This window comes from Vidua macroura, chromosome 20 (genome assembly GCF_024509145.1).
Source record: "Vidua macroura isolate BioBank_ID:100142 chromosome 20, ASM2450914v1, whole genome shotgun sequence".
NCBI lineage: Eukaryota > Metazoa > Chordata > Aves > Passeriformes > Viduidae > Vidua > Vidua macroura.
Genome location: NC_071590.1, coordinates 7,410,934 through 7,438,691, shown reverse-complemented (window position 1 = coordinate 7,438,691; position 27,758 = coordinate 7,410,934). Strand labels below are relative to the sequence as shown.

General features: G+C 43.7%; 1 protein-coding gene across 3 annotated transcripts in view; it reads right to left on the bottom strand.

The window, feature by feature from the left end:
- Window positions 1-5,199: 5,199 nt before the first annotated feature.
- Window positions 5,200-27,758, bottom strand: part of TAOK1 (TAO kinase 1) — a 61,149-nt gene continuing 38,590 nt past the window's right edge. For 2 of the 3 annotated variants that reach the window (XM_053995794.1, XM_053995795.1), the window contains exons 7-20: window positions 27,246-27,359; window positions 26,389-26,480; window positions 23,753-23,846; window positions 23,041-23,122; window positions 21,075-21,242; window positions 20,042-20,245; window positions 18,733-18,867; window positions 17,913-18,149; window positions 17,022-17,150; window positions 15,228-15,431; window positions 14,520-14,759; window positions 10,679-10,891; window positions 9,407-9,589; window positions 5,200-5,939 (exon numbers count right to left, since the gene is read on the bottom strand). In XM_053995794.1, the coding sequence (XP_053851769.1) occupies window positions 5,478-5,939; window positions 9,407-9,589; window positions 10,679-10,891; window positions 14,520-14,759; window positions 15,228-15,431; window positions 17,022-17,150; window positions 17,913-18,149; window positions 18,733-18,867; window positions 20,042-20,245; window positions 21,075-21,242; window positions 23,041-23,122; window positions 23,753-23,846; window positions 26,389-26,480; window positions 27,246-27,359 (2,557 nt within the window). In that variant the 3' untranslated portion in view covers window positions 5,200-5,477. Of the gene's footprint in view, window positions 5,940-9,406; window positions 9,590-10,678; window positions 10,892-14,519; window positions 14,760-15,227; window positions 15,432-17,021; window positions 17,151-17,912; window positions 18,150-18,732; window positions 18,868-20,041; window positions 20,246-21,074; window positions 21,243-23,040; window positions 23,123-23,752; window positions 23,847-25,234; window positions 25,259-26,388; window positions 26,481-27,245; window positions 27,360-27,758 lie in introns of those variants that run through there. The other variant, XM_053995796.1, reaches the window with a different exon arrangement.

Sequence of the window (27,758 nt, the reverse complement as noted above, 5' to 3'; positions counted from 1 at the left end):
GCCAATGGTCATGAACCAAACTGCCTTCTCCCCTCCAGGGAGCCTTCAGGTGAAGTGCAAGTATTGAGACCCACAGCTCAGTGGTTAAGGTGCTTGTTTGCTGGCAAATCCGATTTACTAAGTCCCTCTCTAGCTGACAAAGGGCTCTCCTTCCCCTGGAGAAGGGGGCAGGGATGCAGCAGGCAGCATCACAGCCCCAGCTGGCTGAACCTCATTGTGCAACAGGAACCTGGGTTATCTGCTGCCACTGCTCCCTGGTGGGGTAATGTTTACTAAAACCACTAGATCTATCAGGTTTTCTTATTTTCTGGCTGTAAACAGCAAGCCCCAACCCTCCAAAGCGCCTGACATATATTAATCAAAAGACTTCAGCTCAATCGATTTGTAAAAGTGCAAACTCAAACAACCACAGCAGAGGGACAGCGACCAGCATCCCTGCCTGGGTATCCACTGCTCCTCTGTCCTTGGCACGTGGTTCTGGGCTCACTGCAGGCCAGCACTGGGGTGGGAACATCCTACAGGCAGGAGCACAGGTAAAGACAACACTACTCCTTGGGAAAGGGTAAGAATGACCCAACCAAACCTGAGTCTCTCCTAAAAAACTTGCAAGAGACCTTCCATAAGGGACAGGGGGAATATTGCCTCCGAATTCTCTGGTAGCACAAAGAGAGCCCAGGGTTGGCATTCTGCTGAGCTGGAGGGGCGTCCTTGGGGGAAATGCATGACCTGACACATGCAAGAACCGCTTATCCCCTGAACTGTCAAATGCCTCCCTAAGATGGGGTCTGTAGAGGACAAAGGAGAAGGTCAGAAGGGTCTTCACAGCTTGAGGAGCTGGTGGTGTCCAGCATGGCACTCGCCCCTCTACTATGAGAAAGAGCAGGGCAAGATTTACTAGAACTGCAGAGCAAGCACCCAGGAGAGGAACGAGGCTGTCTGCTGCTGGCTGGACTTGGGTGACGAAGCACACAGGCCTAAGGAGAATAAAGAGTGGACCACGAGCATCTCTGTGTGTATATCTGGATGTATAGACCGTAAGTCTGTAAGTACACACACGTGTACTTAAAATCTTCCAATTTAGCTTCTCTTTTGCCCCTTCACACAACCTAAGAACCTCCAGGTATCAGACACACGCTAAGGCAGTCAGTGTTCAGAGCTAGCGGCGGCTCCACCTCAGGAATGCCAAAAGCCAGTGCCGGTGCAGCGAGCCAAGACCGTGCCAGGCTTGTGATCTTTCATGGTGAGACGCAGCTGGGGACTCTGAGCTCAGCCTGCTGAGCACTTCACCGGCCCACTCGCCGCCTCCCCAGCAGATCCCTACATTACCTCCACTGCTTGCCTATCGCTAAACCATCTTGTTTTCTTCTCTGCTGCCTTGTGACTTTCTGGTACCCTCAGGAAGCTCCCTTCTCTCCTTCAAAGCACACCCGCAGCAGCTACCTACCCTCTCATGCCCCAGAAAAAGCAAGCTGCAATTACCAGGGCTGCACTTCAGCGAGGTTTCAGCCCTAGCACAGCCTGTGCCACATCTGTGCCCTCGCCCCAAGAGCCCTGCTGAGGGGTTGCTTTTGCTCACAAACAGGAGCGCTGAAGAACAGCAGAACTGAAGTGCCCTGACAGAAATGCACAGCATGAGGTGTGTGTGCACCTATACCCACACACACGTACATACAGAGTATATAAATATATACAAATGAGATACCATATATATATCCAGAGAGATGTGCGTATTCAACAGAGTAATGGTAGACAGTGGTACGATAGGGTTTATTGCCTCTCAAGAAATGGCACGTAAGCAGGGTCGAGGGGCTGGGAGCCTGGAGGCGAGGGGTCCTGGGGGTTTAAACAACAGCACAGCCCCAGGATTGCCCCGGCTGCACCCCCGTGCAGGTCACAGCAAGTGTGCAGTGCCCGTTCTTCTGGAGCAGGAGGGCTGGGTGGGACACAGAGCAATGCCAGCCTGGCCCCAAGCCAGGCAAGTAATGGCTGCAGGGATTTTTCTGTGGAAAGTTTGGTATCACACCACTTCTTTAGTTGTTCAACCTCTTTGAAGTTCACAGGCTTGGAGGGAATGCAGGTGAAACAGAGCTGTGGCCTCCATTTCAGTGCTGCACCCAAGGAAGAAAGCATGTAATGTTCAACATGGAAGGGAGAGGTGGCTGCTGGCTCCCTGGGACCATGGAAAACAAAGGAAATGTGGTCCCTTTCACTGATTTTAAATAAAATCAAAGGAAATTTGAATCAGAAAGAGGTAAAAATGCTGGCTACTCTGTTTTTTCTGTCTCTGGGCTAAGCTACACCACAACTTCAGGTCTTTGCAGAGGGGAGAGAAAAATAACCACAGAAAAGAGATTTCAGGGGTCAAGCTGGTGATTTAAAAATACCGCAATCAAGTTTGCAAGTAGTCCACACAGAAAAGTTCCCCAGTGTTAAATATGAACGTAAGAGATGCAAGAGAACATCTTTGCTGAGGTACTGGAGTAGTTTCCAATTTGCAGATTACAGTAATTTTAAAACCGAAGTTAGGGCATGACTGCAATGAGCACAACATGGAGCAATTTGCCTTACTTTTAAAAACACTTTACTTTTAAAAATAAGAGTTTGCAAACTGATTCAGAGAGTGTTTGCATCTCTCTAGTGCACAGTTGTTCATGTATCTCAGAAATAAACCTGAGATACATTAAAATTCTCAACACCAAGGGCCTCCTCAAATACCTCCAAGGCACAGCCTGACCCTGCGTTCCTCTGGCTACAGCTGTGTAATGAGGTGCTCCCTCTCGAGATCAGGCAGTTTTGGGACAGCTTTTCTTCCCCCACGTACACACAGGGACACACACATTTAGACCAGTTGATCTGAATCAGTTTTTGCAAACTATTTTAATTAAAATATTAACTTGTTGGAATAGTCCAGGTCTGCACATGATATACATGTAAAAATGGTTACTACACAATTCTTTTTGAATACAAAAAAGCCAATATGGGATAGCCATCATTTGGATTCAGCATTCAGTCATGCTTGACATTACACAAATAGATGTGTTGAGAGAATTCTGTTGAAGTAGCTCAATTTAAGCCAGAGACTTTGACCAAATTCAAACCATAACAGAAGCAGAAGAATGAACCCACTGAACTTGCAGGTATAGCCTGTCCCCACTGTAGCTGCTGCTGTTTGGGATAGAGGAGCTGAACTCAAAATGCTGTATTAGCACCATGCTCTGGGCACACCCTCCACAATCACATGGTGAACCCCAATACAATTTTGGCCTTTCATTTTGGTTTTGTCTCTCCTTTCAAACCTAGGAAAACACAGGTACCTTTCCTAAATGAGTTTCGCTTCATTTCAACAACACTGCAATGCAAAAGACTGACCCCAAAACATCCAGTTCCACATAAAAACATAGCAGAGGAAAGGACAGGACAATTCACAGTTGCCACTTGCCCCCAGGAGCATCCAGAGGCACCTCCATGGGACCCACACCTCCTACCAGGCTTCTGTCAACTGTTAGTACAACAAAACTCCTTACAAAGGGGCTGCTCAAACACGTTTTGGTAGAGTTTCCATCTTCAATTAGAGTGATACGCTACATCACAATGCTAGAAATCCCAGCTGGATTCACCAGACACTGGCAGAGAGTTAAGGATTGGGAGTGGATGTTAATTTAGCTAACGAAAGAACGCTGCCCTGTCGAGTACTGAACAGCAGCGAGACACTATTTACTATATAAATATGTCACGTGGACAAACACATTCGGAAAACCTCGCTTTTGAGCCCTATAAACATATTAAAGGCAAATCCTAGAGTTAGCAGCTAGTGTTTTCTTCAAGATGATTAGTGTGCAAGGAAAAACATTTACAAAGAACCCTGGCTGGTCAGTCCCCAAGACAGAAACCTTTGCCTCAAACCAAACTTCATCTACCTGCTCTTCCCACAGTCCTGGCTGACTGAGACCGTCCTGGCACTGGCACGAGAGCATGAGGGCATCTCTGGTTCCCAGCAGTAAGGAATGACACGATGCCAACAAAGTCATTCAGTTATAAAGACTCCCTGACCTTTTATCACTGTATGGATTTCACAACCTCCTTTGCTTCCTTTCAGTAGTACAGCAGCTCCAATGAGCCCTCTGGAAGTAGTGCCTTCTCACATGGTGTGATACGCTGCCGAAATATCACAGCATCTCAAGGGACTGTAAAAGTTGTGAAGTATTGCAGCAATGAAAATAATAAAAAAGGAGCCTCACATGCAGCAAGATCTACAGTGGTGATGTGGGTTAGTAATCAGCTGGGAAAGAGTCATTGGCTCAGCTCCTCCTGGTACACCATGGCAACTAAACATTTCAACAGTTGGCTACACGCTACATGTAAACAGGAAACTGCAACAAGCCAAAAAGGTAATAAATTGGTGGATGTAGTGTAATAATGAAAAACCCGATCAATGGCATTTTGTGACTATGGCATCCTTCAAAACACCTCTGGCATTTGAGACTGATTGGCTGAAAGTCTAAACATTTGTGAATGGAGCAAAAAGGACTACGCTGGGCTCCAAGAATTATTCTGATGCTTAGCTAAAATGAGATGTCACAGTATTAGCTGTACAAGTGCATTACTTACGCTCCTCTGCCCAACCTCATCTGAGCTACCAGCAGCACAGTCAGGGAGTGCCAAAGCAGATAGACCATTTCAAACATTCCTAGCCTGTTCCCCCCAGACAGGTTTACCTACAGAGTTCTCGGGAAGCTGACCAGTGCCTTCTGAGAGAACGTCACTTCTTACACGACACGGAGCGCGCACTTGGGTAGAAGGGCCCTGTTGAGCCCTGGTGTCTCTTGGCCTCTCTTCTCACCTTCTTCCTCACCTACAACTCTTTGAAAATGCCTCCTGGCAGAGGCAATACCCTAGAAATTTATCCAATTTAATGACAAATAAAAATGGAACAGAAGATCCAGCTGTTCCTCCCCTGGATGTTGGTTTAAAGGCAGCTTGCCTGGTTTTTGCAGGGTGGCAGATCGAAATTCATGGACATGGGAAGAGGTCTCCATTCTCCCTCAGACTTCCTACATGGATGGCATGATGAGGGCAGTCTGAGGCCCTTCTCTCCTGTCAGTGTGATAACCACCAGCCAATTCTTCTGACTAATTGCATATATTTCTCAGATGCCCTCCCAAGACCCCTCCAAAAAGTAAAAAAAAAAAAAACAAAAAACAAAAAACAAACAAACAAAAAAAAAACCAAAAAAAAAAAAAACCAACAACAAAACAAAAAAACCAAAAACCACCCCCCAAAACCCTGCAGCCAAATACTATGACATCCCAGTTAGTAAACACAAAACGTAATGCTTTACAAAATGAATACAATATTCCATGTGCACCCAGCTTCCACACGTCAGCACCGCACTGAGGAGGCTGCTGGGCTGGTGTCTGTAGGCAGTTTCTGTTGGCAGACAGCTCCAGTGGAATTGCCACCCTCAGTTATTGTTTAAGTTATGTATAAGACATGTGTGAACCATTGGATATTTGTGAAGTAACACTTGTGCTCCTGCTCATGCCCTGCTCCGTCCGTCCCCCAGAAGCTGTCCGCCTCAGAGCCTGGGGGCTGTTGCGGACCCCTATAGCACTACTTCGAGGTACCCCCTGCATGGGCCCCGAGGGGTGACCCCATGGCTGAGGTCCACCTTGCATTGGATGGCCCCAAGCTTGCGGTGGGCCACCCATGGGATGACCCCAGTGAGGTCCTGCACCCCCAGTAGGATTGTGGGACCAGCCAGAAGCTCCCGGGTAGCTGTGGCTGAACGCCTCGGGGGAGAGATTAGAAAGAACCATATTACTAAAACCTAGCCTCATGCTTTCTGAGTCAAAGGCTTCGATCTCGCGAGCTTGACGCTCCAGCAGGCTTCGTATCCGCTCGGTGCGCTCGTTCTGCAACGCCAGCATCTCCTCCTCAATCTAGGAAGGAAAAAAAGAGACAGTCTGTAGCAGCAGGACTGGCACAGCCTCTGGAGGATCTGTAACAGCTACTGAGGGACTTTTTCCTGCATTTGCGCAGGAAACTAGCTCTAGATCAGATGTCCATGGACACACAGTCTGTTCTGAATGTAATAGGGTGAATTTTTTAAGGGTTAAGTCTCAAAGACCCACACAGGCCAAAGCACGGTGAACACCAGTTGGAGGGTGTTGGTCCCTGTTCCCTGGTGAATACATGAAATTTGAGGGATACGAATCTAAAGTCTGCACTGATACCAACAGCTTGACATAGATTAATCTTCTGAGATACAGCAAAGTCTACAGCTTCTGTAGATGCCTACTGGGAAAGCACCTTCAGGTACAGCCTGCCAACACAGCTTATGGTGACCTTCACTGTTTGTAGCTAAATCTAATGATGATTATGGTGATGACTGCTGTTTTCTCTAGGATTCAAGGCACAAGCCCACATTCAGCTTCCTCTCTAATGTTCACTGGCCAGATTTTCTTAGCTCATGTATTTATCACCTCCTATCTATCCCTTTCCTGATTTGGTTTTCTCATATTTCACTGCCCTGAAAACTAGATGTTTTTCCAGGGTGTGTGGCTGAAGGACATAGGCAGTGCTGTTTGAGTTGTGTGGCATATTATTAGCTAGATGATATGCAAGCTGGCAACTCAAATTTCCCCACCATAACACTGTTCCAAATTGGTTTCCAAGACTACTTTGGTAGGGGCACTGGGATCAACACTATAAATACTGAAAACACAGGACTATGGCCTCCTGACACCCATCAGACAGGGATGAAAGCCTTTCTTATTGAAATTTTTGCAGTCAGGTGGAGAACCAAAACCCATTATCTTCTTGCCAGCACTGAAAAAGCTTCTTTTGGCCTCAGTGAAAAAGACCAAATGGGAAAAAAGCAGGAGCCAAGACTTTCAGCACAGCTCACTGGCATCTCCCTGCTGTCAGCAGCAACATGGCCAAGAGGTGTTATCTGGGTCTGTGCTGAAGGCACCAGGCAGAGCCTTGTACTTGTAAGCATTCTCTTGCCTGAGTCAGGGAATATGCAAAGCAATTTCATCTGGAATTGAGGAAACAATCTGCTCCAGCATGAGTCATCTCCTGAGCCATTTGGGGCTTTCAGAAACTCCTTCTCCACTTGCCTGTTACTCTAGGTGAGTGACAGACTGTGCACTGAGCAGCCCTGATCACTATTGCTGCTGAAAGCCACAAAGGCAGCAGAGGAAGAAGGTGCCTTCTCTAACATTAGCTCTTTAAAATGCTCTGCTTTTTTCCTGTCCTGCTAAGTAGAATCCTCCTTTCTCAGTGTCTTCAGCATGTCACCATTTTCAATCTCAGTGACAGTGTAACACACAGGACTTGGTGCAACTGAACTTCACTGAAAGGTCTGACACTTTGTTAAAGTGACATCACTGAAACCACTCTGAAAATGAAGTGTCTGAGGCATGTGGGAAGGAAATGACTAAATCTGAACTCTTTTAAAGACACTCTTGGGACATGCTCATTGCTGGTGCAATACAAACAACATTTCACATCAATGGGGCTTGGCTACTCCCTCCTTACTCCAGGGTTGGACATGACATGCATGCTCTGGTGAGTTATGGTGATGGGCACCACAGAAAGTAAAGGGCAGCCTGCTGAAGAGGAAGCAGATTTCTATTCATACACTAACTTCTGGAATCTGGTTTATTACTGAACACCAGGGACTGACTTTGCCACAGGCTACACATTTATTTCTGCATATAAATGCAGACATTCATCTTGTGCACATACCTGCCCTTTCTCTGGCTGCCAGCTTCAGTTAGCACATGCCAGCAAACACCAGGTGACGTCGCTGAGGGACCCACACCAGGAAACTTGGAACTCTTAGTTCTTACAAAAACAGAACATCACCTGTCCTCCCAAAAAATACCCCTGCAAAAGAATGATGTGTCTGCCTCTGGACCCACGTTTGCCCTTGAGTCACTGCCAAGTGACTGGAACCCCACCAAGGTCTCACTGCTGGTGCATGACCTGTGATTTTCATGTGCCAAGACTGCACATATTGCTACAGAAACTTAGGAAAGCTGAAGCACCATCAATATTTTTGCTATTTTAAGGCAACAGAGGGACACAAACATATAGAAAATTATGCTAGGTGATATTTTTATCTGTTTTTTCTCTGTGAAATAGTATTGCTAAGCCTCCTATCCCCATTACTGATGCCAAATCCTCCACAGGGGGTTTTCCATGCACAGAGACTTCAATCGTGGTGCACAATGGAAGACTTCTACAAGATTATGGGTTGATGTGGGTTTCTTTGAGTCACTGGCCTCACTGCTTCTAACACTATCTGCAATAAATGCTGCTCCCACAGAGCAGGGAGCACTGGCTCACTGTGGCACTTCCTCCCCAAGCAGCTCATGCCACCAGAGGGCAATGCACCTCCAGATAAATGCATACTCGTGCCAGGCTGTGACGGGAGCTGGGACCAAAATAACTTGCAGTAGCGTCTAAAGACAGCTACTGCACACGAATAACACACAGGAACTCTGCTTTCATAAATTCATCTGTTTTCTGAGAGCAATTGCCTCCCTGCAGAGACCAAAGCCCAACAGGACTGTGCTGCCTCCTTGGGGGTGCTCCCTCGGCTGGCCGTGAGGTGGAGCAGTGCTCTGTGGACTATCCCAGCATCCATCCATTAGTCCCTGGAAGAATTTCAGTGTAAAGAACCTCGAGGCTACAGAGTAATCACCCTGATTTATTACACACTGATGAACAAAACTGGGAAATGTTGTGTGAATGGCAGTGGCTGACACCTATAGGGCAAGTCCGAAGAGAAAATAACTGCAGGAGGAAGGCTGACAGTTTATTTCCTCTCACCAGTTTTTGGTGCATTTCCCTTCCCTTGGTCTGTGTAGGCCCCTCACAATTCTACACACACATCTAGCACTGCACCTGAAGCAAACTTAACAAGAAGCATGTGAATACATGTAGCAAACTACAAGCTGAGATCTGGGGAGCAGCAGATGCACCATAGCTGTGGCTTTGGCTACTTGAGTGTGCTCGTAAGACACATAATTTCATAGGGAAACTGCAACCCCCAGCATTAGGTTGTTACTGTCTGCTCTCTGATGGGCCAGGGAAGCCAATGTCCAGCTCAGAGACAGAGAGAACAGTTCTCTTTCCCTTCTGCCCAGAGAGGCACAACCCCCTCTGGCACACTTCAGGCAGCTCTATCCCAGCCAGAAGCTGCTCACACAGGAGGGCTGAGCTGGCAGAAAGTTTAGTCTATGTGTCACTGAGCTTTCAACCCCAGAGAGACAAACACCCAAATGATCTGTGTTACTATATACACCAAAGTAAGAGCAGTTTATCTTTCACTGATAAGTGGAATTTAAGATCTGAAATATGGAATGTGCTTAGGATGCTCACATGCCCACTTTACCTTCTGCTCCAGGAGGGCCCGGCGGAGGGACACCCTCTGCTCAAGATCACGCAGCTCCCGATCATGCTGGGCTTCTGCCTGCATCTTGATTTTACTCTGATATGCGTTCAGCAGCTCTAATTCTTGCTGCAGCTGCATCTTCAAAACCTGGCACTCTGCTTCCTGTGCCTCATCCAAACGCAGCTGGGAAAGACAGACAATAGAGACGTTTCACCATGGGGTAACCACTGCTGACACTCCAGGGGAGGACCGCGGCGAGGGGCAGAATGGGCTGGGACATTGTTTTCTTAGCAATACAATTGGTCTCTATTGTACTTTGCTTCGCTGAACAGAGGACCTACAGTGACAAAGACTGGTGACAGTGAGCCCACAGCACTGATGCAAGTGATGCTGATGAGCAGTGGCGCCTCAGGAACCACGATCCACACTGCAGAGACCAGACTGCTGGAGGTGCAAACATCCTCAGCTCTCCTTTCGCTAGAGGCAAAGAGAAGCTCTCTTGCTCTATTCAGCTGGATTAACCAATTACCTCTACACCCAGAAGACTTAAGTCCAGAGCCCTGCCAATGCAGGACTTTGGGCACAAGGATATAATGAAATAAACCTAAAAGCAACATGATACTGAACTTTTAACCTTCCCATCATAAATGAAGCCAGCTACCCTGCCTCACAGTGTTAAATTTGTGTACAAAGTGATGTGAGCAGGATGCAATATGCAAGAATTGCAAAGAAAAGTGCACATTAAGCCGTAGCAAGGATTTGAAGCATTGCTCATGTGGTCATTCCTTAAAGAAGGAATCTCTTAAAAGAAGGAATCAGAGAACTTTCACAACACTTTGACCTCAGATTTACAGTCAAAACTGTGGACTCCTCCATGACTCAATGAGCATCTTCCACTGGTGGCACATGCTTGGGTTGGTATCATCAACAAATCAAAATCTAAATGAGTTAAGACAGCCAGTTGCACACTATGCAATGATGCTCTAACAGGGATGTTTATGTTGCCACATTTCATGCAAAAGCAGTCAACTGGTCACACAGATGCATCACTTTGCATCTCTACAACAGCAGCTTCAGCTTCAGCCTGCCTGGAGGGGGTGGTAGGTCTTTCCTCTGCATTTGAACTCCGCTTTCTAAACACAGAGGAAGGACTGTGCAGGGAATGGCGTGTGCAGCAAGGAAGCAGAAAGCCTGCTGTCAGGATACAGAGCGGTTAAAATGCAAACATCCCTCTTTGGCTGAGGAACCCTGGGTCCCTCGGAGGCGACTCACAGCTTGTGTAGAGAGCATTTCATTAATGCTGTGATCATACTGCTCAGCCAGGATAGCCAGCTTCCGGGTCTGCTCCTCCTTGAGCCGTTTGAGGACAGCTTTATGTTCACTCTTTGGCGTGGTCTCCAGCAGATGGTTTCTCAGTGCTTTGTACTGTCTGGTTTGGATCTTGCATGTATCCTGAAACTGCTTCTTTATCTGTAGTTCTTTTGACTGGAAAGATGGAGGGGACACAAAGAAAAAACCAGCATGTTTCAAATGAGCGAAATATCCATTCAAATGGATATTTAGGATTACATTAAGGATATGAGTTCAAGAATCCACAAATGTATATTAACATCTACAGTGCAAGGAGGGAAGCAAAATACACAAGAGGCAATGACTATTGCTGCAGCTGCTTTGACACTGCTACTGTGCAAAACAATTACAATACAGACACTTTTATAACAAAGCTCCAGCCTAAATACAGCTGTCTCTGCACAAAGAGCCTCACATTTGTCACTGGACTGAATCCAGTCCTGGGTGTTGCTTTTCAAGAAAAGTTCTTGAGGGACAGGACTAATATTTGTTAGCACCAGAAGCCATACTTACATGACTGTGCTTGTATGGCACATATATATGAACAGCACTTAATGTAATGAAAAGAAGCAGATCTGGTGCATGGGAAAGAACAGGGAAAAAGAGCAATTCTTTTTCCATTGAGGGTTTGATGAATATAAGATGTATTCTAACCCTGGAATTTATGAGCCTGGTTTTCCTAAAGAAACCCAAAAAAGACTAGATGTTTTAAATGTACACCACAAAACACTAGTATTGTGTTGGTCTAGCAAAAAAAAAAAAAAAAAATTCCCCAGTCCCACTGAAGGCTTACTGGAAATGGAGTTTTCCTCCCTTTGCACTTGCTAACATCTCTGTATTGTTTAGAGACATAGCTGTGATTGCACATAGGGTTGGGGGACACCAATTCTGGAAAAGGTACTGGGATCCAGTTTTGCTGCATGACCTTGAAGAAATTATTTCTTTTCTTCTACCTGCCTTCAGAGCAGCCTGTGAACTTTAACATCTACTAAGTGTTTCAAGATCCTTAAAAGGAGGGTGTTATAGAATTCTCTGTATCTTTCTATGGGATGGCTGGCAGGGATACTACTAACAAAGCAAAACCCAGAAGTGATGAGTGATGATGGTTAATTGACAGATGGTCAAGTTCACCATGGTAAGAATAAACAAATAAATAAACACAAATCACTAAAATCAGACATGAGGGGCTTCCCGTTGTTAGGCACCATGCCAAATGCTGAAGCACTAAAGGCACAAACAGAGCACAGGACCAGACTCCTGTTTGAGTAAGTTGGAAGAGCTCTGGGATCTGAACCAGCGAGGCAAATCTCTGTGCATGGCCAAATCAGCCCCTCCACTGCCTGCTCCTGGCACTAACTCAGGGCTCAGCAGGACAGGTGATAAGCACAGCACTTGCAGCCACCTCAAAAAGTGCAGTGGGATCAAACAACACACCCAGCCCAAGCACATTTTGCTGCATAAAACAGTAACACTTTGCTAACCTGATGCAGAGAACAGGACAAAGATGGGTTTCATTCAAATCAAAACATGTATCATGAAGATGAATGCATCACTTTTAACCTTTCTAAATTTCACAGAAAGTTATTTCCTTCCAGAAAACCTTTAAGGTTGTTTCTCCCTGCTCTTAAGGGAAGTGTCAGCAGGTTACACATTCCCATCAGGGATCTGGTCACAGCAAAACACTATCAACCTATTTTGTCCTCATTTTTTGTGAAGTCTTGCTTGGACACCAGACTGTTTATAGGCTCCCAATCCAAAGGCTTTAACAACAGGAAACAGAAGGGAGGGGTAAGATTTCCAGTCAGAATTCTGACAAGATCATTTTGACCTAGTATTGTGAAATACCAGCAAGAGGGTATTTGCATCACAATTAACACACTTGAAATAATAACAGCCGTTTTCACTGAAGGGTGAATTCTAGTTATGGGTCCTTCTGGTGCTGTCATAGAACAGACACTGACCGTTAAAAACCTGCTTCCAGGACAAAGGGCCTCACTAAATAACAAAGGGAAAGCCTGAAATGTGCCCTTGAGGGAAAACGTTGCTGGGGAGAGAAACTGAACAAATGGTCAAATTATCTATTCAATTAAGAATACTTGCCTGCATTAGTCAGAGGCAGGAGAAGGAGTTAATGCTAGAGAACAGCCTCGATAAAGAGGGGATTGTGCTACAAACCCAACGGTTGTCCATGGGCTGTGCTGTTAGTGCTGCGTGTAAGCAAAGGTGCAGGATTGACAGCTCAAGCCTGAAATCCTTCACTAATCACAGAACAGCCATGCAAAGCAAAGTGCAAGCTTTCCATGCTCCCTGCAAAATGCTCCAGCCCCCTCCTCCCTGGAAAAGGGAAGGGGCTGGAGAGTCTACAGAGGTGAGAGGGCAGCCAAGCCCCTGCAGCACAAGTATCACAGATCCTGCTGTCCCGACAGCAGCCAGGGAAGGAGAATGGACACGCTGCCCACTCGTGTTTGCACCACGTCACCTTGGGGAGGCAGAACTCATTCATGCTAATCTCAGAAGGATCAACCTAATACAGCTGCTTCGGTTTTATTCAGCTCAGAGTGCAGCACAGCTTCCCTGTGAAGTCATCTGCTATTTATACACTATATCCTTGGAGATTCTCAACAGTGATCAGATGGTCCCTTGTTCTCACAAGCCAGGTTTTCACTATTTAATATTATTCTAATATTGACAAATCAGGTACATTTTTTTCTTTTCTGAAATTGTGTTTTCAAGTTGGTTATTTTCTCTGTAAGAAGATAACTTGCAGGTGGTGAACACTAAGTCAGATGGAAAATATCATGAAGAGGAAAGATGTAGAACAACAAAGAAACCCCATGCTCAGTATGCCATACACTCGTTTTGTTACTGGCACAGCTGAACACTGGGTGGAGAGAAGAAGTCTGCCTCCTCAAAGGAAATGTACCAGGCAGCTTTGTGAAGGGCCTTATACACCCTTCTCAGACACTTCAAAACAAACCACTGGACTTCTTTGGATGAAGTGAAAGCTTAAACAAAAACACTAAAAGCCTCAATCACAGAGGCCCCATAATTCTGGTCAGCCACCAGAGCTACAAGGGCAGCATGAGAAACCCAGGAGAGACAAACAGCAAAGGTCAGTGCCAGGAGCTTCCTGAGGACACTGCACTTGGCTGGTGTCTCTCTCTTCCCCCTCCCCACTTACCACCATGCCAGCTTTAATATAAAAACACTAACCAGGTGAGTTAGCCAAGACTGAGAGTGAAGTTCATTTTGATGCACACAGCAACACAAAGCTTTTGGGTTTTGTTTTTAAAAGACATTGCTTCATTACAGAAATACTGATTTTATTTTTGTATATGGGGGAGAGAAGGATCAGAAAATGGTGTAGGAGGGGGAAAAAAAAGCGTACTGCAAACATTAAATGCATTTAAAACTACCCCAGAAAGGAAGGGACATAGCTGAGAAGAGCTTTTCAAAGAAAAGATGGGACCAGTGCTGCTGTGGCCTGCCTGCAGTATCCTGTAAGCTGATCACCACTATGGTGCTCTTCAAGTTAACGGGCTTCAAATCACCTTGGCCTTGCCTGCACTGTAAAAGGGCTGTAATGGACCACTTTTCCATGGACCATGTTTCCACTACCACCAGCCTGCCCTGGAGCTCCTACATCCCTTAGTACCTTCAGAGCTCCTACATCCCTTAGTACCTTCAGAGCTCCTAAACCACTTAGTACCTTCAGAGCTCCTACACCACTTAGTACTTTCAGAGCTCCTACACCACTCAGTACCTTCAGGCTCTTGGGCTGCTGCCGGACCTCCATGACGTGCTTGCGCCGCAGCTCCCGCTCCCGGCGCTTGTTGTACTCCAGCTGGTTGGTGAGCTCGGTCTGGTGCTGGAGCCGGATCAGCTCGCAGCGCATCTTCTGGATGGTGCTGAGATGGCGGAACTCCAGCTCCTGCATGGACTCGTGCTGACGCAGCAGCATGGCGTGCTCCAGGTCCTTCTGTGTCTGCCTTTTGTTTAGCTCCTAGCAGGAGGACAGAGGGAATTATTAGGTTCTTTGTACTTACTTGGATTTCCGTTGACAAAGTGACATTTCGCTTTGTTCACAAGGGCATTTCTCTTTCCAAGGCATCTGAGGACAGACCACAGAGTTTCTCAGTCTTATCAGCAGCAGACAGCAATGCCACCGGTAATTTTTCCTTCCTCATTTCACTTTTCTTCTTCCTGTTCTAGATGCTCAACAGGATTCACAGTAAGCATTTTCTGTTAACTGTTATGTCTGATGACTTTTTGGACCTAAGGATTCTCTTGCAATAGGACATTAACCTGTACATTGGATGCCACAGGGATTACCAGATGGCACTGCAAAGCGTCCAACCACTGCTCTACCAAAACACTTTGGATGTGCTTGATTTGAGTTGGATTGCAGGTGCTCCTGTGGGATGCACTTCACACAGGTGCATCCAGGTCTCATCTCTGCCTGTTCCCTTACCTCCCGAACCAGGTCCTGCTCCAGGTTATGGCGGCCCAGGAGCATCCGTCTCTTGAAGCGGCGACACTCCAGCTCCAAGTACTGCCTCTGACGCCTCAGTAAGTTGGCCTCTTCTTCTGCCTGGAAATGCTGGATGTTCTCCTTCTGCTTAGAGAGCCACTCCTGCTTCTCCTTCTTTGGAGTGCTCTGGTTTTCATTCAGCTCCTGATAATCGCAAGGTGATTAATTGTGGAATAGTTACATTAAGTTCTTTGGCCATGAACTGGACAGACCTGACTAATAAACTACTGAACTATGTTATACTTTCCCTTCTCAAGTTTGGTGCCATCTCAGCCTCTTCAAAATACATCATATCACATAAGGAACATGAAGGAAATACCAGACCAGGAGACAAATCACAGTGGAACAGATTAAAAGATTCAACTACAGGTTTGGTTTTTTGGGTTTTTTCTTTTTTTTTGCACTGGCCAAAATACTGGTTTATGTCCACAGTTTCCAGACCTATACATCAGCTGAAAATGTCAAAATGAGGAGTTGGCACTTGGAGGTACTGCCATACCACCTGGCATACATTTTTACAGGCTCCCAAAGGACTGAGAGAAGAAACGTGTTCACGTCCTGTTGTTCAAACAGAACTCCAGCCACATGAAGCACATCAGATTTTTTTTTGTGTCTTACTTGATCAGAGCACATACCCATTTTACAGTAACTCATCAAGGCAGAACTGCTCACTGAGATGCCATAACTCACAAAAACAATGTAAAGAAGTTCACAGGTAAAACTTAAGAGTTTCCACATTTGTACTACATAGCATAAAGTATCTTTGGCAAAAGACTCTGCTTCCTTGAATTGCATACTAGAGATGCCCATGCAGTAATTAAGACTTGTTGTGATACATTTCAACTGAAGTATGAGACAGAACTCCTCTGTATTTCATCAGTGTTCCTTGGTGCTCTGTGATCTACTGCCCACTTAGAAAAAGATTTTATGTTATTATAAAGAGCCCACGCTACTGTAGTTTTTGTTAGATCTTTCTTGGCTCTGCTGCTCTTTAGCCTTTTTTTTCTTCTGGGAAATGCCTATGTTTGGGAATATTTCCCTTTGGAGCAAGTTCCTAAGTTGTGTCACACAAGTTTATGGTTGAGCATTAAATGGTTCTTTCAAAAAAAATTATTTATAGCGCTTATGGTTTCAGTCACTCCACAAAAAGAATAAGGAAGTTTGATTCTACAGTTTCTCTGCACTTCACAGAGATCTTGATTTTCACTAAAATGCAATGATTATTAAATAATTACACAGCTTTCTCCATTAAAATTAATAGTGCTTTACAGGTATTTTCCTTACAAAAAATGCAGATCATCTTTACTGCTCTGTTCTCTTGCTCCTGTACAGGAATATCAATAAGTGATAAGAAACTTCACTAACTGATGCAGGGAATGGCCACTACCTGCAACAACAATGTATGAGAAAAATCTTCATGACCTTTCATAAATTTTTTTTGTTCCTTAGGATTGCCAAATTTGCATGTTTCTGACTAAAAAGCAGTATTTAACAATGGAGAAGTTTGTACTTTCACAAGATAAACACACAGTTACCAAGAACTAACTAAAAAAATAAATTCTCTTACTCAAAGGTCAAAGCTATGAAACAAATACAGTACACAAAGGACTCTGCTCATGAAATGCAGAACTCGCTGCAATCCTGTGGAAGATCTGTGGTGCAGTTGTCACTTTTATTTTCACATGTTCACCACTCTCACACTGTATCACACATTTCTCACTGGAGATGAGTTACCTCTTTCAGCTGCTCTTTACGGAGTTTATATTCTCTCTTCTGGGACTCCAGGAAACTGTTCAATTCTTTCTTCTGTTGGGCCTGAATATGCTGTTGGAATTTCTTCTCTTCATTGGCCATCACTTTAGCCTACAGCAAATCCAGCAGCAAGTCAGTCTGAGTCCCAATGGATTATAGCTCATGTCCAATTTCAGCCTCAAGACCTGGAACTCATGGTAGTCACCACAATATTCACCACGCCTCTGGACAAGTCCAAGTCAGAGGAGCTTGTCCTCACTCTCTCCTCATTTCCCTTCCCATCAAGGCACCCAGCAGAGTCCTCCTCCAGTGCCACATTCTCTCAGTCCTATTGTTCAGCTAATCTTGCTTAAAAAAGTCAAAACTTTATGATAAACTATATCCTCAGCCTTCCACTGAGAGATCAGAGATGAACAAAAATCGATAATAATAGCTGTAGGCAGCACCACTTCATTATCAATTATTTAAAAGCACAGCCCCCCCCAATATCCATACACAACTAGACAGTGAACATTTAAGTGTAGCTGGCACATTTCTCTGCAGGCTAATCTGCCTCCACAACACTCAATGGCAGGCAATTATTGACAGCACAGACATGGCAAGAGAGAGGAAAGCCCTCAGTATTTTTTCTGGAGTCAGGATTCTAACATTCAGTATAACCCACTGCCATGAAGGACATACCTTTTCTCTAGTTACATAAACCCTTAGTGTAAGGAGGTGATATATTAACCTTTTTCTAATTAGCAATTTGCTCGGCTCCTGAAAACAAGACATCTCAGAGTCCACACTGTCATCTCTGCATCAGTGAGGGGAAGTGGACAATTCAATGTAATTAACAAACACGGGTTGGTCTGATAAACCATAACCTCCTACCTCTTTTTCCATAGCTGCTTGGTGCTTTTTAATTAGCTTTTCCATTTCTGCAGCAAAATTGTTACGCTGTGTTTCGAGATCTTTGTCCAACCTGAGGCGGTGCTCGTCCATCTCTGCCTTCAGTTTATTCTCTAATGCCATCAGTTGCTTCTGGTGCTGCCTTCTCATACGTTTATAGCCAGACATCTGCTCTCGGAGCTCAGAGTCTTGCTCATGTTCCTGCATTTGCCTTGTCACCTAGGAAGATAACCACATCGGGCCAGAGGAAGTTAATGCTGCTTAATCTGCTTTTCAGCAGTCTTCAAACCACAAAAGAAAACGATTCAGTTAAGAAATATGATTTTGTTGTAAAGAAAAGCACACATCCTAATGGCAGCAGAGCAGATTAAAAACTCAATTCTGCTGTAGGAGATAAGCTCACATGGGCTCCAGCAGAAAAAACAGTACAATTGTTATAAAGCTGGTACTAAATAATGGCCTTTTAGCCTAATACAATGAGGGTGGATACATGCACACACCCACAAATATTCATAATATGCATATGAAAATAAAAACCAGCTTATTATTATAAATGGTTTCCTATATTCTACAGGCACATTGGATTTGAGACTTAAAGTACTTAATATACACAAATTACATTTGCCCAGGTATCTCACTGAAGCTTTTATTAACTGATGCTAAATTATTTCAGTGACAGTATCTCAGTCAATGAAGATAGCTCGTATTGTGGTGATATTCTGAAAGCTCTGAGAGGTTGCACAGAGCTGTGTTCAGAGCACCCCCTCCTGCAGAGCTCTCCCCAAACCAACCCTCCACGTACCAGCGACGCTGTGCGTATGGTAGCAAAGTGCTCTCGGTTGCGATAATGAGACTTGTGGCGAGATACTTGGGGAGGAGACTGGGGTTCTGATGCCCTTGTCCGAGGATCCGACTCCTCTCTGTAGTTCTCTTCCTCCTTATCAGCAAATATTAATGTCAGAGAATAAAGAGAAACTGTGTTAGTAAAGATTTTTAATTTTGGTCTTTTTATTTAAAAGGAAGAAAAAAGTGTTTTACATTCATCAGCCCTGAAAGATCCTCCTGCCAATGAAGGTACGTATTGCAAAAGGAGCTCTGATCTATGACCTTTGCTTTCAGAAATTTCATACTGAATTTTTATTACTAAGAGGAAGATTGCTAACCAAAGCTGAAAATGAGGAAAAATAATGGAAAACTGAAAGCTGAGTTAAACAGTTTACTGCAACAAAACATAAAAGCTATAAAGTAGATTTTATCAAGTCTGAAAGACAAAAACAACATCTTTGTAGCTCTGAAAGACAGAGGAAGATTTTTATTACACCCACTGCAGAAATACCTCAAAGAAAATTTTTAAATTTGTCATGGTGTATTCTACGTTCTTATTTTGAATTTGTCATTCATCACAGAGCGATGACTAGTTAGATATGATACACTAATTAACTCCCTGAGGAAATACCTGTGTCTTTGTTGCATATCTGGGCAAAGAACAAGACATTCTAGCCACACCTATCATTAGCCACAGAAACGGTAGTGCTTTGAGCAAATGGAGTGATAACCCCTCCATGGCAAGAGCAGCCTGGTTCAGAGGGCACTCCCCAGCCCACCCTTCATGTGGCAGAGGGAAAGTGGTTTCTGCTGCATTTTTTTTCCTACACTTTATTCATTAACAAAATATTCAAATCAAGTGCTGGGAAGCTGGGTGCTGCAGAACTGATTTCAGCTTCTACTGTAGGTCCTGACTTTAAGAATTATCTAATGAGGAGGTAAAAAGGGGAAGTCACACATCCTGCTGTCCCACAAGGCAGTGCTATGCATGTTAAGGGTAGCCACCAAACAAACCTATTTACAACCTCCCATTTCAACTCCTCCTGATAAAGCAAACTGCTTTTGAAGCAATTCCATTAGTAAAATAATTTTTAGTGAATCAAGAAAAATAAAAGATCTTCACAGCCACTCTCCCAAGTCTCCAGTGCACACTCACATAGATATTTAGGGCACAATAATATAAACTACAGATAATGACTTGGGAATGGGAACAGCTGGCTTTGTGCCAAACAAATTCTCTCCCACTCTACACCTTCGAAGATCTCCAGTAAGAATCCAGTGCTTACCGGCTTTAGATGAATGACAGAGCTATTTGACATCACCGTGTGGTCCCCCTCCATCATATCCAGCTCGCTCTTATCATCCGAGGCATCTGGAAGACTGTTAACACTACTGCTTTGGCTACTGGCACTGATAGACATACTAGGAATGGACTGATTACTTCCGACACTGTTCACTGTTCCCGTCCTGCCCACACCATGATCTTGTTCCTAGGAGAAAGGAATTAGAAAGAAAATTCAGACCCATCCCAGTGGTACCTGTGGACATTACCAAATGGAACATTCATTCAATTTCTCTCTAAAGGCATCCACCTGCCACGTCATGGCACTTTCCACCCTCCAGGCATTGCCATGAAACATTTTTCTTGTGGGATGCTGGGGAGAGAAAGAGTCAGCCCTGTCAAGATTAACTGGCTGATGTCAGATTCTTTTCAACAGCGTGCCTGTTAACAAGCTGAACTCTATCATGTATCAGCCACAGCGTGTCACCAGAAACTGCTGTGACACCAGCATCACCTGAGTGCTCAGCTGGGACCCTGCACCTTGCAGGCTTCATTCTGCACAGGAGTCTCCTCCTCTGCATGGTGACTGCAGCACTCAACCCAAAAAAGAGAAATCAATTTCCCTGATGACCTGTTTTTCTTTTCCTCTTTTCTTTTTGTTTTAAATAAATCAAGTAAAAACCTCAATGCCTTAGATTTAGAACAACATTCTCTATAAAAACAGAGGTTAACTGCAGTTGCTAAAGAGTCCTCATGAAGCCTCATAAACAGGCAAAGAAAGCAAGGATTTACAGGATTGGAAGCTGACTGCTCAAGCATGAACACATGGCACAGCTTCTTGCCAGCACTAGGCATCTACCCTATGTGTCCTTGTTTGTGCCTTGAGGTAGCTTTATTCCAAGCACAAAGAGGGAGACAGTGTTTACAACCAGGTGTGTAAACAGCCTCCCTTCGTTTCAGCAATATCTGAATTGTGGTTATTTAAATGACAGTCTCATTCTCTCTGGCTCAGTGACGAAATTCAGCATTTTTCTCACCTCCTCCTCCTCCTGTGTTTCCACTGCAGGGCCATTGTGGGCCTCCTGGAAGAGGAGCTTCTTCATTTTACGATACTGCAGGTTGTCCAGCTCTCTCACTGCATCCTTTGTTCTCTGAATCAGGTCTATTAACACTGTTTCCGGCCGCTCTCGAAGAACAAACATGTGCTACAGAACACACAAATAGGTAAGTGGCCTCTCATGCCTCCAAGGCACATGCTTTGAGGACACAGTGATGAGCTCTAGTTGGGTTTATTAGCCCTCTTCCCTGCACAGGAGGAGAACACCTTCACAGCTAACACTGGAATTATTTTTAGACTTCATAATCCAGAAAGATTTCAGAATGATTGTACCAAAAAATAAAGGTGTAAAAACCCAGAAATAGCATTTTACATGCCATGAATACTTGCTCACTATAAACCTAGACTTCAGAGACATTATCTACTAGTAGTTTAGTGAGGGAAGAGCAACAAATACCAAATAAAAGCTAAAGGTGCTAGATTGGCTAGGATCTTTAACCAAATGTTAATTAACTCATCAGCTAACTCTCAGTATAAAACCTTTTTCCTTGTTTAGAAAAGCCTGGGAATCAAATATTCATCATACAGCTCTGAGTCATAAAATAGGCTGTGAACCTCAGAGCCTGGTCCTGGAACAGTTCCCCATGTTCTGCTCTTCTCTTGGAGATATTCACCACATTTCTCTGCAAAGGTGGCTATATTTTGCCCATAGGTAAAGCAAGAACTGTCTATGTATGTCAGAAGCAGCTTTTGCAGTCTCCAGATGCAATGTGCTGTGCAAGCATGAGTCATTATTAACACCACCACTACTTTTATTTTGTTCCTTTGGAGAACTGCAATGCTGTTTCCAACATGGCACATTCCCTACCTGTCCCTGTAAAGTGGCATGCAGCTGTTTCAGACTATAGTTATGGAAGGAATATGTTCCCAAACGTTTCATTTCCATCAATGTTCTCTTTCATTGCAGCACATTCTCAAAATAAAACCAATCTGTAGAATTCTGAAATGGCAGGACTACACACCCACACCGAAACCTTTCCTGGATAATTGCATTGACTTTCTGAATAGACAGTTTTCAAAGAGGCACAAGTCCTCAGAGCCATTTTTAGGTAAAAAAATGCAAAAAGGTGCTGATAAAACCTTCATAAATAGCATCCATTTCCCTGCAATGCAAAAAATTTGGAAAAACACTGTTTAGCAGAAGCAGGGCCAGGACAAAAAGAAACCCAAAATGTCAGAAGCACTGTAAAGAGAACAAGTTAGCAAAATTCTGAATGCCACCCGATGCCACAAAGGAAATCCATCAAAGTCACACAAAAAAAGCAGCTCCAACACCCAACTTCTCTGTGAGTTCTGTTCACATGTCAGCCTTTTGCAATCTACCCCACTGGCCTTGTCTCCAGACTACAGTGAGCAAAGCCAAGTACCTGCAGCATTCAGGAGCACAAATGAAGAATTAAAAAAGAAGCTAAGAAATAAAGCAAGAGAAAGCCTGCAGACTGCTGAGGCTTTTTCATGCCAAGGAAAAATACACTGAGGAAAAACTGGATTTTTTGCTCCCCTTTTCCCCAACAGAACACAGAGGGAAGTAACAAAAGGTATTTGTTAGCTAATGCACAGCAGCTCAGTCAGGATTAATTACAATCACTGGAATGACTGAGTTTACAAACTAAAACTCTTGACAAGTCGATGGTCATCCAGTGTCACTTGGTGGAGTGACCTATTACGATGAGAACTCCAAGGCTGCCTTGGAAAGTCACCTGGGGAACACTCTGAGGCACTGCAGACAGGCAGTAAAGCCAGGGCTGCCAGCTCAGCACACCCCACAGCACTCCCAGCTCAAAGGTGTTTGAGCATCATTAACCATAACCATGAGACAGATCATCATCACAGTGCACAGCCCCTTTTAATACCACATGGAAAACAGAAAGGACAAGCAAGCCAACCTTCAGAAGCTCCTCTGATGTAGGCCTGTCTTGAGGAATTTTCTGGAGGCAAGAATCTACGAAGTTTCGAAAATAATCAGACCTGTGTCGAGGAGAGGAAAAAAAAATCCAACCAAGTTAACGACCCAGTTTAATTCATTAAGGAGTCAAGATCCTCACATCTGGATGCTTGTCTATGGGTCAGTAAACCATAATTAGGAAGTTTTTAACTTTTGAAATTAGTTTACTGTTTTTGCTGTTTTCAAAAGACAGTTGTTGAGACTGGGAGGCACAAAATGTTACTACTGTGCTTTATTCTTCTGAAGTTTATGCAACAGACACTTGCTACACACAAGCTGTGTCTTCATCTTGCAAAGCAATACTTCAGCAAAACAGGATTTAGAAACTGACAGTGTGGTTTGTGATTAAAAAAACACTAAACCGCACAGTTTTGGCTAGCTAGGGAGCTTCAAAAGTTTATTGACCCATGAACAGAATTTTTTACAGGATCTTAAGTTCTTCCAGCAGCCTGTCCTGCTCCTGCTACAGTGAAGAGTCTCAAACATATATTTAGTAATTGGTCAATTTTGTGTACGAAATGTATAGTGAATCTAATGAGAACCTTCCAGCTCACATCCTCCCAACAGGACTCCAGCCATTTCAAGAACTCAGCATGACAAAGCACTCCATTTACAGCGATCCCCTACAACATTCCTCCCTCAGCAATACTCACCATTCATTAGACTGTAGTGTAGGGGATTCATTCTGCGCTATGTGATATAAGGCACTCATTGCGTTCATGTTAAACAAAGGAGGCTTCCTTTCCGCTGCACACAAGAGAAAAGAAGTTTTTATATAGGGAGATAGTCTCATGTTGTTGCTTTTTTTTTTTTACACTTTACATCCCTTTAAAAAGAAAACCACATCAGCAAAATCCCTACTGCCTGAACATGGAACCCCAAACCAACCCTACCCTGCAATCAGACAGATATGTTGGCATACGTCCTGTGCCATTGCAGAAGATGAAAGCCCTTTGAAGATCAAATGCCTTGTCCTCTCAAGCTTTTAAATTACGTGGTTTATCATAGTTGACTTCTCTGACTCATTGTAATGTACTAAAATAGGAGTAAGTTAACAGTAAGCTCTATACTGGGTGTTTAGCCACTAAGCATTCTTGGCTTCATACACCCCCCCTCTGTTTTTTTTAATCAACAGTTGCTAAAAAGCTAAGAAATATTTATTTCTAGCAGGACAGCAGTGATGAAGAAAAAGCTGGTTACAAGAACCATCAAATCACACTTAACTGACTAAGCACATGGGCAGGAAGTCAGCAACAGGCCAACTCTTTATACTATTTTGAGAGTTGCCTTCTCTCTGTGGCTCTTCTCTCTTTCAAGCTTGTATTACTCTTATAGACTGACACAGCATGAAAGCTTAATGAGGAAGGAGATGATCTCACTGTAACAACAAAATTGAAGCTTCATCAGAATGTTTATGGGGCAAACTTTATAAAGCTCAGCCTCACCATAGACATTCCAGAGAAGCTGTTCAGGCCACAAGGATGTTCCTACAGTACTGAAAATGCAACAGAAAACTTTCCTTCCTCCAAAAAAAAAAAAAAAAAAACCAAAAAAAACCAAAAAAAAAACAAAACAAAAAAAAAACAACCAAAAAAACAAAAACAAAACAAAACAAAAAAACCAAAACAAACAAACAAACAAAAAAAAACAACAAGGAAAAAATGCTACTTTTCTTAGTCTGCTCCTTAGTTCTGAGTGGAATAGTAGCACTGAACTATGGATCAGAGATCATGGCACACTCATGGCTATGGCAGGATGGACTAAGCCCTACAAATTCCTCAGAATGGGTAAATTGAGGACTTAAGTCTTTCCTCAAATTCAGCACTTTACCTCCTCTAATCTGTCAGATAACTAGTTGCTGCTATCAAGGATCAGACAGATTATTCATTAAACTATTTTATCTGACTGTTCTCTCTACCTTTTTTTCTTTTAGCTCACAGGAATAAAACAGAAATCTTCTGGAAACCCTGAAACTGAGCCCTCAATAAGACCACTCCTAAGACTAAGTGATAATTTGAGAAGACTACCAGACATCTCATTTCCCTGCTGTCTTCCCATGCTTACTCAAAGCAACACAAATGAGCCAGGCACACGGACCCAGCCTACACTGCTCTGCTGTCCTGACCTAGTCTCACCTCCCACCACGCCAGCAGCCGTAGACGAAGCCCAACACGCTTCATCCTGCAAGAACGCGGCGTGCAGGACTGCCGGGGGTGTGGTGGCCATGAGCTCACTGCATTCCTGGAGCCCTGCAGCCAGCCAAGTCTCCTTACTCCACTCAGAGCAGGATTCTGTCATGACAGTCACACCCCTTCAACTTGCTTTATATTGGCAACCAAAAAAAAAATCTGCTCTGAAGAAAGAATCTACTTCACGTCCTGGAAGAAAATGAAGCTGACAGTTTGGAATGCCAGACAGCATTTTTAGCTAAACTGTGCAGTTCACATGGATTAGTGTGTTCCTGAGAGCTCTCACTGCCTGGCTGGGCTGCTCCTCCATGGAGGTTGGGTTGGAGCATGAGCAATCAGATCTGACAAGGATGGGAGGACAGCCTCAGGTGCACGGGAGCAGTGGCGTGCATGGTGTGCTTCAGCCAGGGAGTTTTTGTTCCAAGAAAACATGACGTGTTGAATTTAAACAGAATGCCATACTAACAGTGTCCCTTTAAACTCACATCCTGCTTTAAAGGGTCTGTTCTAATGGCAATGCCATCATTTCTTTGGGCTTTGGGTTTCAGGTTACCACGTCAAAATTGGATTATTTAATATCTTTTTGTTTAAAGAAAAAAAAAATCTATTCAGAAGTGACAATACACACTGAATACAGCTCTGAAGTTGTCAACTTCTCCAGAACTTCATCACTGCAGAATTTGTTAATGTATGTTAAATTTTCACAGAAACAATATCAACTTATAGCACTAAATATATCTCCACATTGGTACCTTTAATGGTTCACTTCTAAAGCTGCTCAGCAATTGACTGTTTTTCAGTTCAGAAGTTAACTGCCTCTCCCACAGAATGTGAACACCCTTAGTGATATCACTTGGCCACTCTCTTTGTCTATATAACTCTTTTTCTTCAGGTAATGAAAACACCAGCTCCATAAACATCAAACTGGAGACTTGGTCTGGAATTCTAGAAAGCACATTTCACACTTTTCTCTAAAACTCAGGGCCCTGCGAAACCAGGACAAGAAAGAGCACAAATCTTCTGCACTGTGATTAAACTGATTAAGTTCCAGGTATTAAATAACTACATTTTATTTTTTTTTTTCAAAGGAAATAACTTACCTAACTCAATACAGGTAATTCCAAGAGACCAAACATCTACTTTGCCATCATACTGCCCTTCATCCATGGCTAAAATCACTTCTGGGGCCATCCTAAGAAAAGAAATTGGTGCTCAAAATAGACAATGGAACACATTATCTTCATCAGTATGAAACAGACTGTTTCCCTGATTTCAGGTACCATAAACAAATAATTCTCCAAGCTATCAGGCATGGCCATGGGATACTGGGAACAAAGACCAGGCACTCACACTAGTGCAGGCCTGTAGAGGCTGTGTGATGTTCTCCTGTGCTTTGTCCAGCTTTCCATTTATGAGTATCACCACCTTCTCACCCTCCCACATTTCCAATAGTTTAGCTGGCTGACCAACTGTGGTGAAATAATTATAACATGCAGTTGAGTAAACACCACAGATTAGGTGTAAGAGATCAAAAGCATACAAGGGATCTGCAAAGGGGCTGGTTCAGTGAACCTGGCCTTTCCTATGAAAGAAAAAACACTTCAGTTATTTCAACAACCAGACACGATGAGAATACATGAATTGTTTAAACCACTGGGGGGAGTGATTAAAATATATTACAGATGATTCAATCCCACCTCTACCACTTTAGGTCAATCTAAGCAGAACAGCAAAATATTTTTATTACTTTTAGTGAACTACAAACACAGTGATACACAACTTCTTGGAACTCAGAGCCTACTTACTATCGAAACTTTTTTTTCCAACAAATTACATTTTATCACCACCACAAATGGAACATTACAAAGCAAGCTCCAGTAAGCCCAAGTATATTAAATAGCCAATACAGGATCCTTTCACTTCGCAAAGGCAGAAATAAGTAAAACTCTTGGCTTACCAATATGGCGTCCCCACAAATGAGTTGGCAGGAGATGCTATGGAAGCAGACCCAAAGTCAGCAAGTTTCACCTGTCCTGGCTCTGTCAGCAGGATGTTCCCTGCCTTGATATCTCTGGTGACAGAATACAAGTGTCAGTATTACTCCTCTCCAAAGAAGAAACCCCTCTATTGGACAGACTATGAAACACACCAATATTGACATGTTCAAGGTGCAAAATATTCTCACATTTCCTCCAAACACAAACTCTTTTAACCATTAGGTTAAGTGCTTAAAGTGGCCCTTGATTTTGGATTCTTTTGTCTTACATGTTAGTCTTAATGTCTGTCTTAAAAATGAACTTTAAATGGCACAACAGGATAAGCTTCACATACAGTTCAGCAAAACCTGAATCAATTACATCCTTTATCAAAGTTTTTTTTTTAATGACTTAATAATGTAACTATTCAAATTCTTCATCCTACTAAAATGTAGAAGCTACTTTAAACACAAAGAACATTTGCATCCCAAACT